This window comes from Acinonyx jubatus, chromosome D2 (assembly GCF_027475565.1).
Source record: "Acinonyx jubatus isolate Ajub_Pintada_27869175 chromosome D2, VMU_Ajub_asm_v1.0, whole genome shotgun sequence".
Taxonomy (NCBI): Eukaryota; Metazoa; Chordata; class Mammalia; order Carnivora; family Felidae; genus Acinonyx; species Acinonyx jubatus.
This window is the reverse complement of record NC_069393.1, coordinates 53,870,571-53,884,964: the sequence shown is the minus strand read 5'-3', so window position 1 is coordinate 53,884,964 and position 14,394 is coordinate 53,870,571. Positions and strand designations below refer to the sequence as shown.

Sequence of the window (14,394 nt, the reverse complement as noted above, 5' to 3'; positions counted from 1 at the left end):
CTTGATAAATTTGAAGAACAGCCGCAGATATGTATATGAACCATGTGAGACCACGCTCATGCCCAGAAGAGAGCTACAGGAAGTAATGGCAAGACAAGGAAAACCCAGAAGCAGAGATGGGCAGAACCCAGCCCAGCGCAGCATTGTCCAGGGAGAGGCTGCCCCAGCCTATCTCAGTTGCAGGGTTTCCCTAGAGAGGAGAGGAACACATCAGGCTAAGAGCTCCATCCCATTTATAATGCTGTTTAAATAGTACCTACCTCCTCAGGTTCTAATTCATGTGCACTAAGCAACTTTATGACAATAATTTGGCATCCCAGTAACTTAAATGTGCAGGGTCTATTTAAGAACCTTTTCAGAAAAATAGGTCACAGACTGTAAATCATCAGTGTAATAAGTAGGTTGTCTCTCGTGGTTTCTACTTTAAGGATGTTATTCACTGGGAGGTATTTGTTCACAAACAGTTTTCATATTTTCTGGATTTGCCTCCTATGATGAAAGGACCTTAATGTTCATGCATTTTATAGATTTGTGTGCGTGAGTGTGTTTGTCTATATATACATATATAACTTAGATTGTAACTCCCTAAAGTGTAAATTCAGGTTTATTACGATTTCTTCATTAATTCCTTTGGGGCAAGCTGGACACAATTAGGTATGTACTTAATTCCGAAATAAAGTCTGGTTTTCATACATACAGTTTATTTTCTAAAGGGGAAAGAGAAACACAGTCAGTGAGCAACAACAAAACACCACGTGGTGACAAGTTCTGTGAAGAAAAAGAAATAGGAATAGAGACTAGAAAGTGACAGTGACTGGACATTGTTTTTTGATAAGGTGAGGTGTGCAAAGGCCTGAGGGAAGCAAGGGAACGTGAGGGTATCTGGTGGCTGAGGGTTGCAGGTAAAGGGAACAGCAAATTCAAAGGCCCTAAGGAGAAGGCACGTTTGGAATGAACATGGAGGTCCTTGTATGCTTGGAGTGAAGAAATAGGAAAGACTTGGAAGTCTTGGAAGCAGCAGCCAGGAATGGTATGAAAGGATGGAAGTAAAAAAAAAAAAAAAAAAAAAAAAGAGGCAGAACTTCTACAGAGTGAGCAGAGTGAGGAAATTTGCAAAGGGTCCAGCCTGCCTGCTGCCTAAGGCACAAAATGGATTATGCAAAGATGAGGATAGGACCAGATTCTCTGCAATGCTTTTATAACTCAGGAACTTTAGGCAGTAAAAGGCCACTGATGTTAAGTTGTTTAATTTTTTTTTTTAAATGGATGCATGCAAAAGGTAAAACATTCAAACAGAAGACTGTATGGAGGGACTAGCAAATCTCCCTCTCTCCCCTAATCTCAGTTCTTCCTAGAGGCAACATTAACTCTATTTTGTTTTGTACCCTTCCAGAAATAGCCAAGTACTTCTAACCATGCATATACATAATGCATGCTCCAGTTTGTGCACACATCATCACACTTTATGCCCTCTGTTGTGTACCTACCTAGCTTTGTCACACAATATATTCTGGTGAACATTCAATAATAGAACATCCAGGATTCCTTTCAGTGGCTACATTGGATTCCACTGACACAAAGGACTGGACGCCCGAAGACTTGGGCTCTGGTTCCTGGTTCTTGATTTATTGCTCCCTAGTGGAGTACTGGTAATTTGTCTCCTCTGAGACTCATGTTCCTATCTATAAAGTGAACTTCTCTCTCTCTCAAAAATAGATAAACTTAAAAAAATGTTTAAAACAGGTTCCTGGGTGGCTCAGTATGTTGAATGTCTGACTTCGGCTCAGGTGGTGATCTCACAGTTCCTGAGTTCTAGCCCTACATCGGGCTCTCTGCTGTCAGTGTGGAGCCCACTCAGATCCTCTGTCCCCCTATCTCTCTCTCCCTTTCTCTCTCTCTCTTCCTCTCTCAAAAATAAATATAGTGAACTAGACGATGACTGAGATTGCTTCTGACTTTAACATTTTAGGTTCTTTGTTCTTGCTACACACGTGACAGTCTTCTGTAGGGAAAGAGGCCCAACACTCTTTATAAAGCTCTGATCATTGTCCGGTTTTAAAGGTTTTATTTTTTTGTTTATTTTTGAGAGAGAGAGAGAGAGAGAGAGAGCGCGCGCGAGAGCGAGCACGAGTGGGGAAGGGGCAGAAAGAGAGGAAGACAGAATCTGAAGCGGGCTCCAGGCTCTGGGCTGTCAGCACAGAGCCCGACACAGGGCTCCAACTCATGAACCGTGAGATCATGACCTGAGTCGAAGTTGGACACTTAACCGGCTGAGCCGCCCAGGTGTCCCAGTTTGAAAGGTTTTAAATTGAAAATGTATCCTGGCAATTCGTGTATGTACACCAATTAAGAAGTCCAATATTTCTAAAAGGCATATAATGGAGAGCAACCATTCCCTGTACCACTCCCTCCCCACTCCCAAGTCCTACTCCAAAAGGTAACCACTTCGATCTCTTTTAGCTATTTCTCACGGTGTTTGCTATCATCTTTCAAAATGGCATGCTTATATTATGATTTCAATTTGTCATTTTAAAATACATTTGTATACTGTCCTGGCTAATGAAAAATTAGATGCTCTGTATTACCTTTCACACACACATTTCCCCCTTCCTTCATCTCCCCAATATATAATTTTAACACATTTTTGGTTACATCCATTTTCAGTTGTTTTCATTGTCATGACTACACATTGTTCACTGTGCAGCCACATGGTCTCCTATAATCATACTTTCCTTTTTGTTTTCCTAGATGCTTTTTCTTTGCTTTCTTCAAGTCTGTGTCTTAAGTTTTCTGCATCCTCCAATAGCTCTGTAAAATGTCTCCATTCAGCTTTCGAAACAGTCAAGCCTATCAGATAATCTATTGGTTTTATCTTTCCACTCTTGATTGATTCCCCTGGATCCATCTAATGCTGACACTGTAGCTCCAATATTGATGGATTCTCTCTAGAGCTGATGGCTGCCTATCCTGGATTAGATTCCTATTCCCAGGATCACGTGTCTTTCTTTTCTTTGACTTACTTATCCCAACAGCTTTCTGAGAAAGGGTGTCTGGGAGGCAAATCTTTGAGACCTGGTATACCTGAAAGTATCCTTACTCTCCCCTCATCCTTGGTTGTTTGACTAGATATGAAATTCTAACCCGGAAATCACTTCCCCTCACAATTTTGAATTCATGCTCTAGTTAATGCCTTCTAGCCCTCTCATTTCTGCCAAGGGGATTGGAGGCTACATGGAGAAGCAGCCTGGAAGGCTGTCTTCACCATACAGTGAACACACTTTCACACGATCTCTCTGTTCTCAGTAGAACCCCCCACCCCTTCCCCACAGTTCAACCCATTAGAAAATAAGCTTTCAGACTTCTAGTGTTGGTAAGTAGAGTTGCCTGGCTACAAAGGATGAGAAAGGGGATATTTTGGTATAGCCATTCCTTTTAAAGACTTTTAACTGAGACTGCTATTTTTAACTCACCTCGTATCTCTACCCTTACCTCCATCTTTAAAGTGTCGCAGGTCCTGAGTTTTCTGAGGTTCTTTGTTGACTTTGAAAAGTCCCAACATCCCTGAATCTATAGGCATTTCATTTTCAGCTTCCTGTGGTCTGGTAAATTGGTTATCATGCGTCTATCTACTTTCTAGTTTCTTAGCTTTTATTCACTTGTGTGGTCCACTTGAGAGGGAGTAGAGTAAATTGTGTTCAGTCTACTACATTTAACTTGAAGTTGAATGAATTATTTCCAGTAAAAGTCTTACACTTTGTTCTTTGCTTGTTTTGATACTTCAGAAGTATGTTTCATAACTGCAGTTCTGTTGGTTACCCCCAAAATATGTCTTGGGTTGGTCTACTACTATATTAGTTTCCTTGGGCTGCCATAACAAATTATCACAAACCGAGTGGCTCAAAACAACAAAACTTCATTCTCTCATTGTTCTGGAAGCCAGAAGTCTCAAATAAAGTTGTCAGTATGCTCCTCTGAAGGCTCTAGGGAAGAATCCTTCCTTGCCTCTTCCTAGTTTATGGTGGCTCCTGGCAAACCTTGGTGTTCCCTGGCTTATATGATTCCAATCTCTGCCTTCCTCTTCACAGCACCCCCTCCTCTGTGTCTGTGTCCTCTCCTCTTCTTGAAAGGATAGTAATCATTGGATTTAGGGCCCACCCTAATCCAGTATGACCTCGTCTTAACCAATTATATCTGTAAAGACTCTATTTCCAAATAAGATTACATTCTAAGTTTCTGGAGAGACAAAAATTTTTTTTTTGAAGGGAGGAGCTGTTCAAGTCAGTACAGCTTATTTGTGTCCATTCTCGACATCCTAGCCCAAGGTACCATCATCTCTTACTTGGACTTGTACGATAGTTTCTCAATGAGTTGTATTACCACTAGTTCTATCCTCTAAAGTATTCACCCCCTAGCAGTTGGAGTGGTCATAAAAAGGTAAATCACACCTGTTATAAACATGGCATGGAAGAGTTCCTTGACTACGTTTCCAAACTGTTTTAGCATAATGCATAATGTTAAAGAGAGCTGTCAAGGCTATTTTTAAAAATAGGGCACAGAATATGTAGACATTTATAATCTCTAATCAACAAGGGGGTATTCCAAATTTGAAAATGCTATATGGCAATGTTCCATTTCCAGGTAAGATGGTTGTGACAGTTGAATTTTATGTGTCAACTTGCCCAGACATTTGAACAAACATTATTCTGAATGTGTCTGTGAGGGTATTTTTGGATGAGATGCACATCTGAATCAGTAGACTGGGTAAAGCATATTGCCCTCCTGTTTGAATAAAAATGTTTTTATTCACAACCTTACACTAACCCACTTGCCAACCCTCTAGACACAAATTGGGTGTCCTACAATTCAATTCAGTTCTGACACTGTCTACCTGGAGTAGTGTCATATCCTACAAACACTCAGTACCAGAAGACTGTCCCCACTTTAGACATGAATCGCAAGTTTTGGGGCTTTCAGACTTCTGACTGGGTATAAATGAAGAGTTCCGTGACTCTCTCCTCAGGTTTGATAATTTTTTAGGACAGCTCACAGGACTCAGGAAATAACTTTACTACTACAGGTTTATTATAAATGATACACTATGGAGGAGAAGATAGAGTAGGGTAACGTATGGGCAAGGGGTTGGAGCTTCTATACCTGCTCTGTGCATGCTGCCCTCCCAGCATCTCAGTGTGTTCATCATCCCAGAAACTCTCTGAACCCCGTTGTTTAGGGCTTTTATGAAGGTTGTATTATGTAGGCATGATTGATCAAACCATTGACCATTGGCGATTACCTCGATCTCTAGCCCCTCTTCCTTCCGTGGAGGTCAGGGAATAGGGCTGATAGTTCCAACCCCCTAATCACATGGTTGGTTCCAGCCTCCATCCAGAAGCTATCTAGGGGTCCACCAAGAGTCACGTCATTAGTATAAACTCAGGTATGCTTGAAAGAGCTTCTTATAAATATTAGAAGATACTCTTCTTATCCCTATCATTCAAGAAATTCCAAGGGTTTTAGAAGGTCTTTTATCAGGAACTTGGGACAAAGACCAAATGCATGTTTATTATATCACAATATCATACATTCCTAATGTGGGTGGCCCCCATTTAATCAACTAAAGTTCTGAATAAAACACAAAGGCTGACCCTCCCATGAGTGAGAGAGAGAATTCCTTCTGCCTTAATGCTTTGAGCTGGCACATAGGCCTTTTTTTGGCCTTCAGACAAACTGAAACACTGGAGTTTTGTGGGTCTCGAACCTGCTGGCTTTCACACTAGAACTTAACACCATTTTTTTCTCCTGTGCTCCACGATATCTTGCTGACTGTAGATCTTGGGACTTCTCAGTCTCCATAATTGCATAAGTCAATTCTTTATAATAAATCTTTCTTCCTTCCTCCCTTCCTTCCTTCCTCCCTCCCTCCCTTCCTTCCTTCCTTCCTTTCTATTTAAATACACAAATATAGGGGCACCTGGGTGGCTCAGTCGGTTAAGCGTCCGACTTCGGCTCAGGTCATGATCTCACGGTTTGTGAGTTGGAGCCTCGTGCCAGGCTCTGTGCTGACAGCTCCGCCTGGAGTGTGCTTCGGATTCTGTGTCTCCCTCTCTCTGCCCCTCCCCCACTTGTGCGCGCACGCGTGTGTGTGTGTGTGTGTGTGTGTGTGTGTGCGCGCGAGCGCGCGCTCTCTCTCTCTCTCTCTCTCAAAAATAAAATGTAAAATATATAAATACACAAATATATGACAACTATACACATAATATATAAATCTCATTTTATATATATGTGTGTGTATATAGGCATATATATAAAGGAGGAAGTGTAAAGAAATCTATACGGTGGGGATAGTTCTACAATGCACTTAAAGTAGTAAAATGCAGAAGCAGATTTTTAAGTAGACTGTGCAAAGTTAAGTATGTATAGTACAATCCCCAGAGAACTCTTTAAAAAATATACAGCAAAAAAATTAACATATACATTAAAATAAAATACTAAGAAATGTTCAAATAACCTACTAAAGTAGAAAAGAAAAACAGTGGAACAAAAACAGAAAGGAAAAATGGTAGACCTAAATCCAAACATAAACAATGACATTAAATGTAATGGTCTATGCCAATTAAAAAAAGAGACTGTCAGAAGGTATTTAAAAAATAAACCACTGTATGCTATCTGTAAAAAAAACTCACTCCAAATATAATTATACAGGTACATTAAAAATAAAAAGATGAGGGGCACCTGGGTGGCTCAGTTGGTTAAGTGTCTGACTTCAGCTCAGATCATGACATCACAGGTTGTGGGTCTGAACCCAGTGTTGGGCTCTGTGCTAACAGCTCAGAGCCTGGAGCCTGCTTCAGATTCTGTGTCTCCCTCTCTCTCTCTGCCTCTCCCCTGCTTGTGCTGTCTCAAAAATAAATAAACATAAAAAAGTAAAATAAAAAGATGAAATGTGTATACACACACACACACACACACACACACACACACCAGGTAAACACAAATCTAAAGAAAGCTGGACTAGCTATATAAACACGAGACAAAATACATCTAAAGATGAGTTTGTACATCTAAAAACAAAGCTTCAAAATACGAGAAGCAAAACCTGACAGAACTCAAAGAAACAAGAGACAAACTCATAATTACAGTTGGTAACTTCAATATACCTCTTTCAGTAACTGACAGAATTAGGCGACAAAAACAGCAAGGGCATAGAAAAACTAAACACTTTGACCAACTGGATCAAAAGATATTATCAACAGAAGAATGACTGAATAAACCATAATAAATATATTCACAACCAAGGCCACCATATGCTACACAACTCCAGAGGTCCTTGCACATAAATTATGAGTTGTGTGGTGCATAAACTGCTTACGTGTATGTAGTGGTTCTGCCCACACTTTAGAATACTATGGATCCTTTGGACCCACAAACATATGGCCAACTAATCTTTGACAAACTCCAATGGAATAAAGACCGTCTCTTCAGCAAGTGGTGCTGAGAAAACTGGACAGCGATAGGCAGAAGAATGAACCTGCACCATACACAAAAATAAACTCAAAATGGATGAAAGACCTCAATGTAAGACAGGAAGCCATCACAATCTTCGAGGAGAAAGCAGGCAACAACCTCTTTGATCTTGGCCGCAGCAACTTCTTACTCAACACATCTCTGGAGGCAAGGGAAACAAAAGCAAAAATGAACTATTGGGACCTCATCAAAATAAAAAGCCTCTGCACAGCGAAGGAAACAATCAGTAAAACTAAAAGGCAACTGACAGAATGGGAGAAGATATTTGCAAATGACATATCAGATAAATAGTTAGTATCCAAAATCTGTAAAGAACTTATCAAACTCAACACCCAAAAAACAAATAATCCAGTGAAGAAATGGGCAAAAGACATGAATAGACACTTCTCCAAAGAAGACATCCAGATGGCCAACCGACACCTGAAAAAATGCTCAACATCACTCATCATCAGGGAAATACAAAGCAAAACCACAATGAAATACCACCTTACACCAGTCAGAATGGCTAACATTAACAACTCAGGCAACAACAGATGTTGGCGAGGATGTGGAGAAAGAGGATCTCTTTTGCACTGCTGGTGGGAATGCAAACTGGTGCAGCCACTCTGGAAAAACAGTATGGAGGTTCCTCAAATAACTAAAAATAGAACTACCCTACAACCCAGCAATTGCACCACTAGGCATTTATCCAAGGAATACAGGTATGCTTTTTTGAAGGGGCACATGCACCCCAATGTGTATAGCAGCACTATCAACAGTACCCAAAGTATGGAAAGAGCCCAAATGTCCATCGATGGATGAATGGATAAAGAAGTAGTATATATATACAATGGAGTATTACTCGGCAATCAAAAAGAATGAAATCTTGCCATTTGCATCCAAGTGGATGGAACTGGAGGGTATTATTCTAAGTGAAATGAGTCAGTCAGAGAAAGACAAAAATCATATGACTTCACTCATATGAGGACTTTAAGAGACAAAACAGATGAACATAAGGGAAGGGAAGCAAAAATAATATAAAAACAGGGAGGGGGACAAAACAGAAGAGACTCAAAAATGTGGAGAACAAACAGAGGGTTACTGGAGGGGTTGTGGGAGGGGGGATGGGCTAAATGGGTAAGGGGCACTAAGGAATCTACTCCTGAAATCATTGTTGTACTATATGCTAACTAATTTGGATGTAAATTTAAAAAAATAAAAAATAAAACAAGTTAATAAAAAAAAATAATGCTATGGATCCTTTAATGAGAAAAATGAATTTGTTTACTGGGAGCTTTTTCTAGTATTTTTGAAAAAGAAAAGCAACATATAGAAAAGCATACAGAATATGGTCCCATTTTTATAAAACAGGAACATATACATACACACATATATATGTCCATATGTGTATTTGAGAATGATGGTAAGTGGAAGGATGCATACTTTGTTACTAAGCAGGTGAGCCGGATGAATAATGTGGATGGAGGAAAGGGGAGGGGAGAACAATGGAACAGGGACCTAAGCAAAAAAAAAAAAAAAAAGGCTGCATTTAAAAAATATGATCACATTTATGCACTTGTAATGAATATCTGTAAAAATAACTTTTGAAATAATCTCAAATATAAAAGAGAAAAATATTTTATTCAGTTACTTAACACCTTTTGATGATTTGCTATTGTACTTCAAATACAATATGAATTCCTTACCATGACTTCTGTGATCTGATCTTTGACCACCTCTCCAACATTATGTGCCTCTACTGTCCCCTCCCTATGTAAGTCTCTTTCTGGACACAAGGACTTTGCAATTGCAGTTTCCTCTGCCTGATAGGCTTTTTTTTTTTTTTTTTTTTTTTTTTGCCTGATATACTTTTGATATAGGTTTGCATGACTGGCTTCCTCTCCACAAATGCCTACCCAATAAACCACCCTCCCCTTCCTCCTCACCAACAGGACACTGATTTTATTGGGATAGCAGTATCTCATTTAAAATATTTGACCTCCCAGCTTCCACTGTATCACTAGGAGTGATACAATTCTGGTCACTGGGATATAAGTGGAAGTTACTAGGCATGGCCTCCTGGGAAGCATTTTAAAGGAGCTACACCAGCTGCATCCTTTAACTTTCCCTTCTCTTTCTGCGTTTTTTTGCCATGGAAATGGTTGTGAGGCTAAAGCAAAGGTTCTCAAGGTGTGGTCCTCAGATCAGCAGTCTCAGCATCACCTGGGAAACTTGTTATAATGACAAATTACCAGGTCCCAACCCAGACCCACTGAATCAGAAATTCTGAGGGTAGGGCCCAGCTGTCTTTGTCAACTACTGTTCAGGTGGGTCTTAAGCAAGTTTGAGAGCCACTAAGCTAGTGGACAGAAGCCTCCTTAGAGATGCCGAAAAGATGGATGAAGACTAGTACACCTGTGACATTACAGAGTCACTGCATGGACTTGGACTTCCTCCTTTGGGCTTGGCAGTTATGTGAAAAAGTAATCCCTATTTGGTTAGGAGGCTGCGGTTAGGTTTCTGTTCCATGCAACCAAATGAAATTCTAGTCGATAAATCATCTTCTAAATCTTGGCTGTAACATTATCTCTTTAGAGAGGACTTCCTTGACTACTCTACTTATACCCTCCGTCCCCACTGAAGTCCTTCTCCATCAGGCCATCCTGCTTGCTTTCTTTACAGCACTCAGTACACACTGAAATTATCTAACTTACTTACTGTTTATTTGCTTATGGTCTGTTTCCCTGTAAGAATGTAACCTTCACAGGGGCAGGAACTTTGTCTTTTCACTGCTGTACTCCAGCACATACTGAAGTATCTGGTACATAATGGAGGCTCCATTATTATTTGTGGAATGATTTAAAGAACTTTAAAATTATGTTACATTTAAAATCACGTATTTTGAGGGCACCTGGGCGGCTCAGTCAGTTAAGTGTCCGACTTCCGCTCAAGTCATGATCTTGCAGTTTGTGAGGTCGAGCCCCTCATCGGGCTCTGTGCTGACAGCTCGGAGCCTGAAGCCTGCTTCAGAGTCTGTGTCTTCCTCTCTCCCTGCCTCTCCTCCACTCACACTGTCTCTCTCTCTCTCTCTGTCTCTCTCAAAAATAAACATTAAAAAAATTTTTTTAATATAAAAAAATAAAATCATGTATTTTTAAGTTAAAAATAGAACTACCCAGGGAGCCTGGGTGGCTCAGTTGGTTAAACCTCCAACTTTGGGTCAGGTCATGATTTTGCAGTTTGTGGTTTTGAGTCCCTTGTTGGGCTCTGGGCTGACAGCTCAGAGCCTGGAGCCTGCTTCAGATTCTGTGTCTCCCTCTCTGCTCCCACCCTCTCAAAAATAAATAAATATTTAAAAACAAAAAACTACCGTACAATCCAGCAACCACACTATTGGGTATTTATCCAAAGAATACAAAAATACAAATTCAAAGGGATACATGCACCCTGATGTTTATAGCAGCATTACTTATAATGGGCATGATACGAGAGCAGCTCAAGTTTCCATTGATTGATGAATGGATAAAGAAGATATGGTATATATATGCAATGGAATATTTATTATTCAGCCATAAAAAAAGAATGAAATCTTGCCCTTTGCAACTACACGGATGGAGCTAGACAGTATATTGCCAAGTGGAATAGGCCCGTCAGACAAAGACAAATATCATATGATTTCACTCATATGTGGAATTTAAGAAACAAAACAAATGAGCAATGCGGAGAGAGAGAGAGAGAGAGACGAACCAAGAAACAGATTCTTAACTATAGTGAACAAACTGATGGTTAGCAGAAGGGAGGTGGGTGCAGGACCGGGTTAAATAGGTGATAGGGATTAAGGACTGCACTTGACACAATGAGCAACAGGTGATATATGGAAGGGTTGAATCACTATATTGTACACCTGAAACTAATAATAAAGTACTGTATGTTAACTAACTGGAATTAAAATAAAAATTTAAAAATAAAATCACATATTTTTAAAATAGACAAATGAAAAAATGGTTCATTACACAGTTTCAAAATTTTAGGGAAAAAATTTTAGTTGAGAAATCCAAACACCTGCAAAAAAACCCATATGATACAGAAGGGTTCTCTATGCTTGCCTATGAATACTTTCTACCTAACTCTTAAGTGGCCTATCAATTTGAAAACCATAAATGACTAACCAAATAGTTATGTAAATATTGAAGGTGCCACAGAAATGAACTGCGTGAGTTCAGTATTTTTTTGTCAACATTGTCTTTCCATAGACATCATTTATTGCTACCCCAATCAATATGGTTGACTTGCTAATAACAAAACTTCATAGAACATTCAAATAAGAACAAAAATTCTGATCAGCTAGGGGATACACACACTTAGGTTTTAACCTTGGAGAAAAAGCGTTCTCTCCACCCACATCTCTACTATTTTACTTAGGTAGTCACAAGTTTCGTCCAAGACTAACATCACTGCACATAAATGAGGTCTTCCCTGGCACCAGCCCATGCAGGTGCATTGCAGGACAGAATTCAGACTGAGGAGTCCCTGGGGATGTATTTGGGGGGATCTCTGCTTGTGAGAGTGACCCAAGAAACTCCAGCTTGTGGGAGAGGTGAATTTTCTTTCTCCTGTTTTTACCTCATACAAAAAAAGCTTTCATCAACCTTTGGAAATCTGTACTTTTGGTTTTGTTTTTTTTTTAGAGTAAGTAATTATGCAACATTTAAGTAAACTGTATAAATACTTTTCTCAGTGAAGCACAGAACAACCAAATAGAAGAAAATACAGCGCTTCTGACTTAGATCCCTGTCCACTCTCTCTCAAGGCTCCTAGGATCTAGACAGGCCTCCTTGGAGTCACTGCTGGGAAAGGAAAGCAGCAGAAAAATGCGAGAGGCAAAATGGCGGACTCCTCACTAAGGAGAAAAGGAGCCCTGAGATTTGGTAAGACCATTTTCTCCCTTTCTCACAGAATCGGGAAAGCATGTTAGAGCTTCTTGGGAAGCCCTTCCAAATACTAGGAGCTGAAAGAACTTCAGGTCAGTAGCATGCCAAGTGAAAACTTTTACGAGGCCCCAGAAGTTGACCTCAGCCCTCAGCCCCACCTGGCAGATTTTTCTTTTACTCTTAACCAGTGAAATAATCTTTGGAGAGGCAATGACCTGGAGTTTGTACTTGAGTATCTTCTACCTGGAATTGCATCAGAACCCGCATCAAAAGTACCAGCCTCACTTTGGTAATGACAACATTCTATAAGGCGGGGTTTTCACTCTTAACAGGTCATCAGAATGATCTAGGGAGCTTGTTTAAAATAATGTGGGTTCTGGAGCTCCACTCCCAAAGGTTCCCATTCAGTAGGTCTTAGGGGGATGTGGGGATTTGCATTTTCAACAATGGTCTCCAGGTGATTCAGTTGAGCTGGTGTGACGCCTACGATTTGAGTAATACTGGCTTAAAAGGTAGGGGCCAGAATTGCTTCTTTCCCATGATAAGACCCACTGTAGACAGTGACCGAAGGCCACCAGACTGACTGAAGTGTTTTCCTTGAAGAGGTCGGGAGGTCATCTAGACTCATTCTCAAAGGTTCAGGGAGTGGGTCTCCATGGTGCCTAACTCTATAAGAGAACCAACAATCGGGCTCACATTTGGCTGGATTTGAGGATAAGTAGCAAAATCTAAAGTACCGGAAAAGTCTTGATTGCTTTGGGCGAGGGGCCCATGGCCTGTATATATATTTTTTTCCTTTTTCCTTCTTCCTTTTCACTCATGTCGAGCTAAGGAAGCCAAATAGACCCACACAGATAATATGTTGTTTGGGTATGGGTGAATGTATACAGCTAGAGCAAATTCTGTCTGGGGAAATTCAGAAAGGTGAATTCCAGTTTGATACACAGCGTCAATAATTGACTGCACATCAGTGTATGGCATCTGCATAGGAAATCCTGTGACCTAGACAAAAGACAGAATAACATGTAAACCCATGCTACAGGCATGTAGGCAGTCAGGAATTATTGTATGCAAAAATATTACAGAAGCCTCAAAAAATGGTTGTCACGAAGTAATGTTATTTTCTAGGTGCTTACAATTGATGTGGGAAACAAAGGCAGAAGAAAATGGTAGATGGAATTAAATTTCCTTATAACCTGCAGCCCATTGACAAACACTTGAGGCTGGCGGAGTAAAATGTTTCTCCAGGAACTCCCTGCTATCTTAATGTTAATGCTTTGCTAGAGGGAAAAACAACCTTAGCTTGACAATAGCTAGGCCTCCAGTATCTCATGAGTCTTCTTTAGCATATGAAAATCTCACTGGAAACTTCCCCTGGACTCTACCTCCCCCACTCCAGAGTATATAACCAGTCTCTCCTCCTGCTCCTGGGGCAGCTCTTTCTGCCCACCGGTCCTGTCCCCATGCTTTAAAAAATAACCTTTTTGCACCAAAGACATCTTCAAGAATTCTTTCTTGGCCGTTGCCTGTGGACCCCACAGACCCCACTATCACCCCCAAAACTTCATCAACCGTGTTCCAGGAACAGTACTAAATGCTTCACATACATATTTAATCCTCAAATAACCTTATGAGGTTATCTCTACTATAATTCCCACTTCCCAGGGAGAGAGGAACAAAGCCAGATACCACAGCCCTCACACTTAACACTCCAAATACGTGCACCCTTTCTAGAATAGCAAACTGCCAATGGGAATATTACTTGGTCCTACAAATGAGGTATTTAAGTGAGCATTATGGAAGAATTTATTTAACACTGATTCAATTTATATTTATTAAGTGACAACTGTGTGACAGGATTAAAGGATTATGGTACATGGTCCTATGTAAAATTATCTATTTAATAAGACGCAGATAACAATCAGAAACCTCTTTCAAGCCTTAGATTGCTTACTTCAGG

At 40.2% G+C, this 14,394-nt stretch overlaps 1 protein-coding gene across 6 annotated transcripts in view; it reads right to left on the bottom strand.

Moving 5' to 3' along the window:
* Positions 1–10,415: 10,415 nt before the first annotated feature.
* CC2D2B (coiled-coil and C2 domain containing 2B) overlaps positions 10,416–14,394 on the bottom strand; it is a 94,563-nt gene continuing 90,584 nt past the window's right edge. For all 6 annotated transcript variants that reach the window (XM_027062707.2, XM_053207291.1, XM_053207292.1 and 3 more), the window contains one exon: positions 10,416–13,436. In XM_027062707.2, coding sequence (XP_026918508.2) covers positions 13,248–13,436 — 189 coding nt within the window. In that variant the 3' untranslated portion in view covers positions 10,416–13,247. The remainder of the gene's footprint in view (positions 13,437–14,394) is intronic.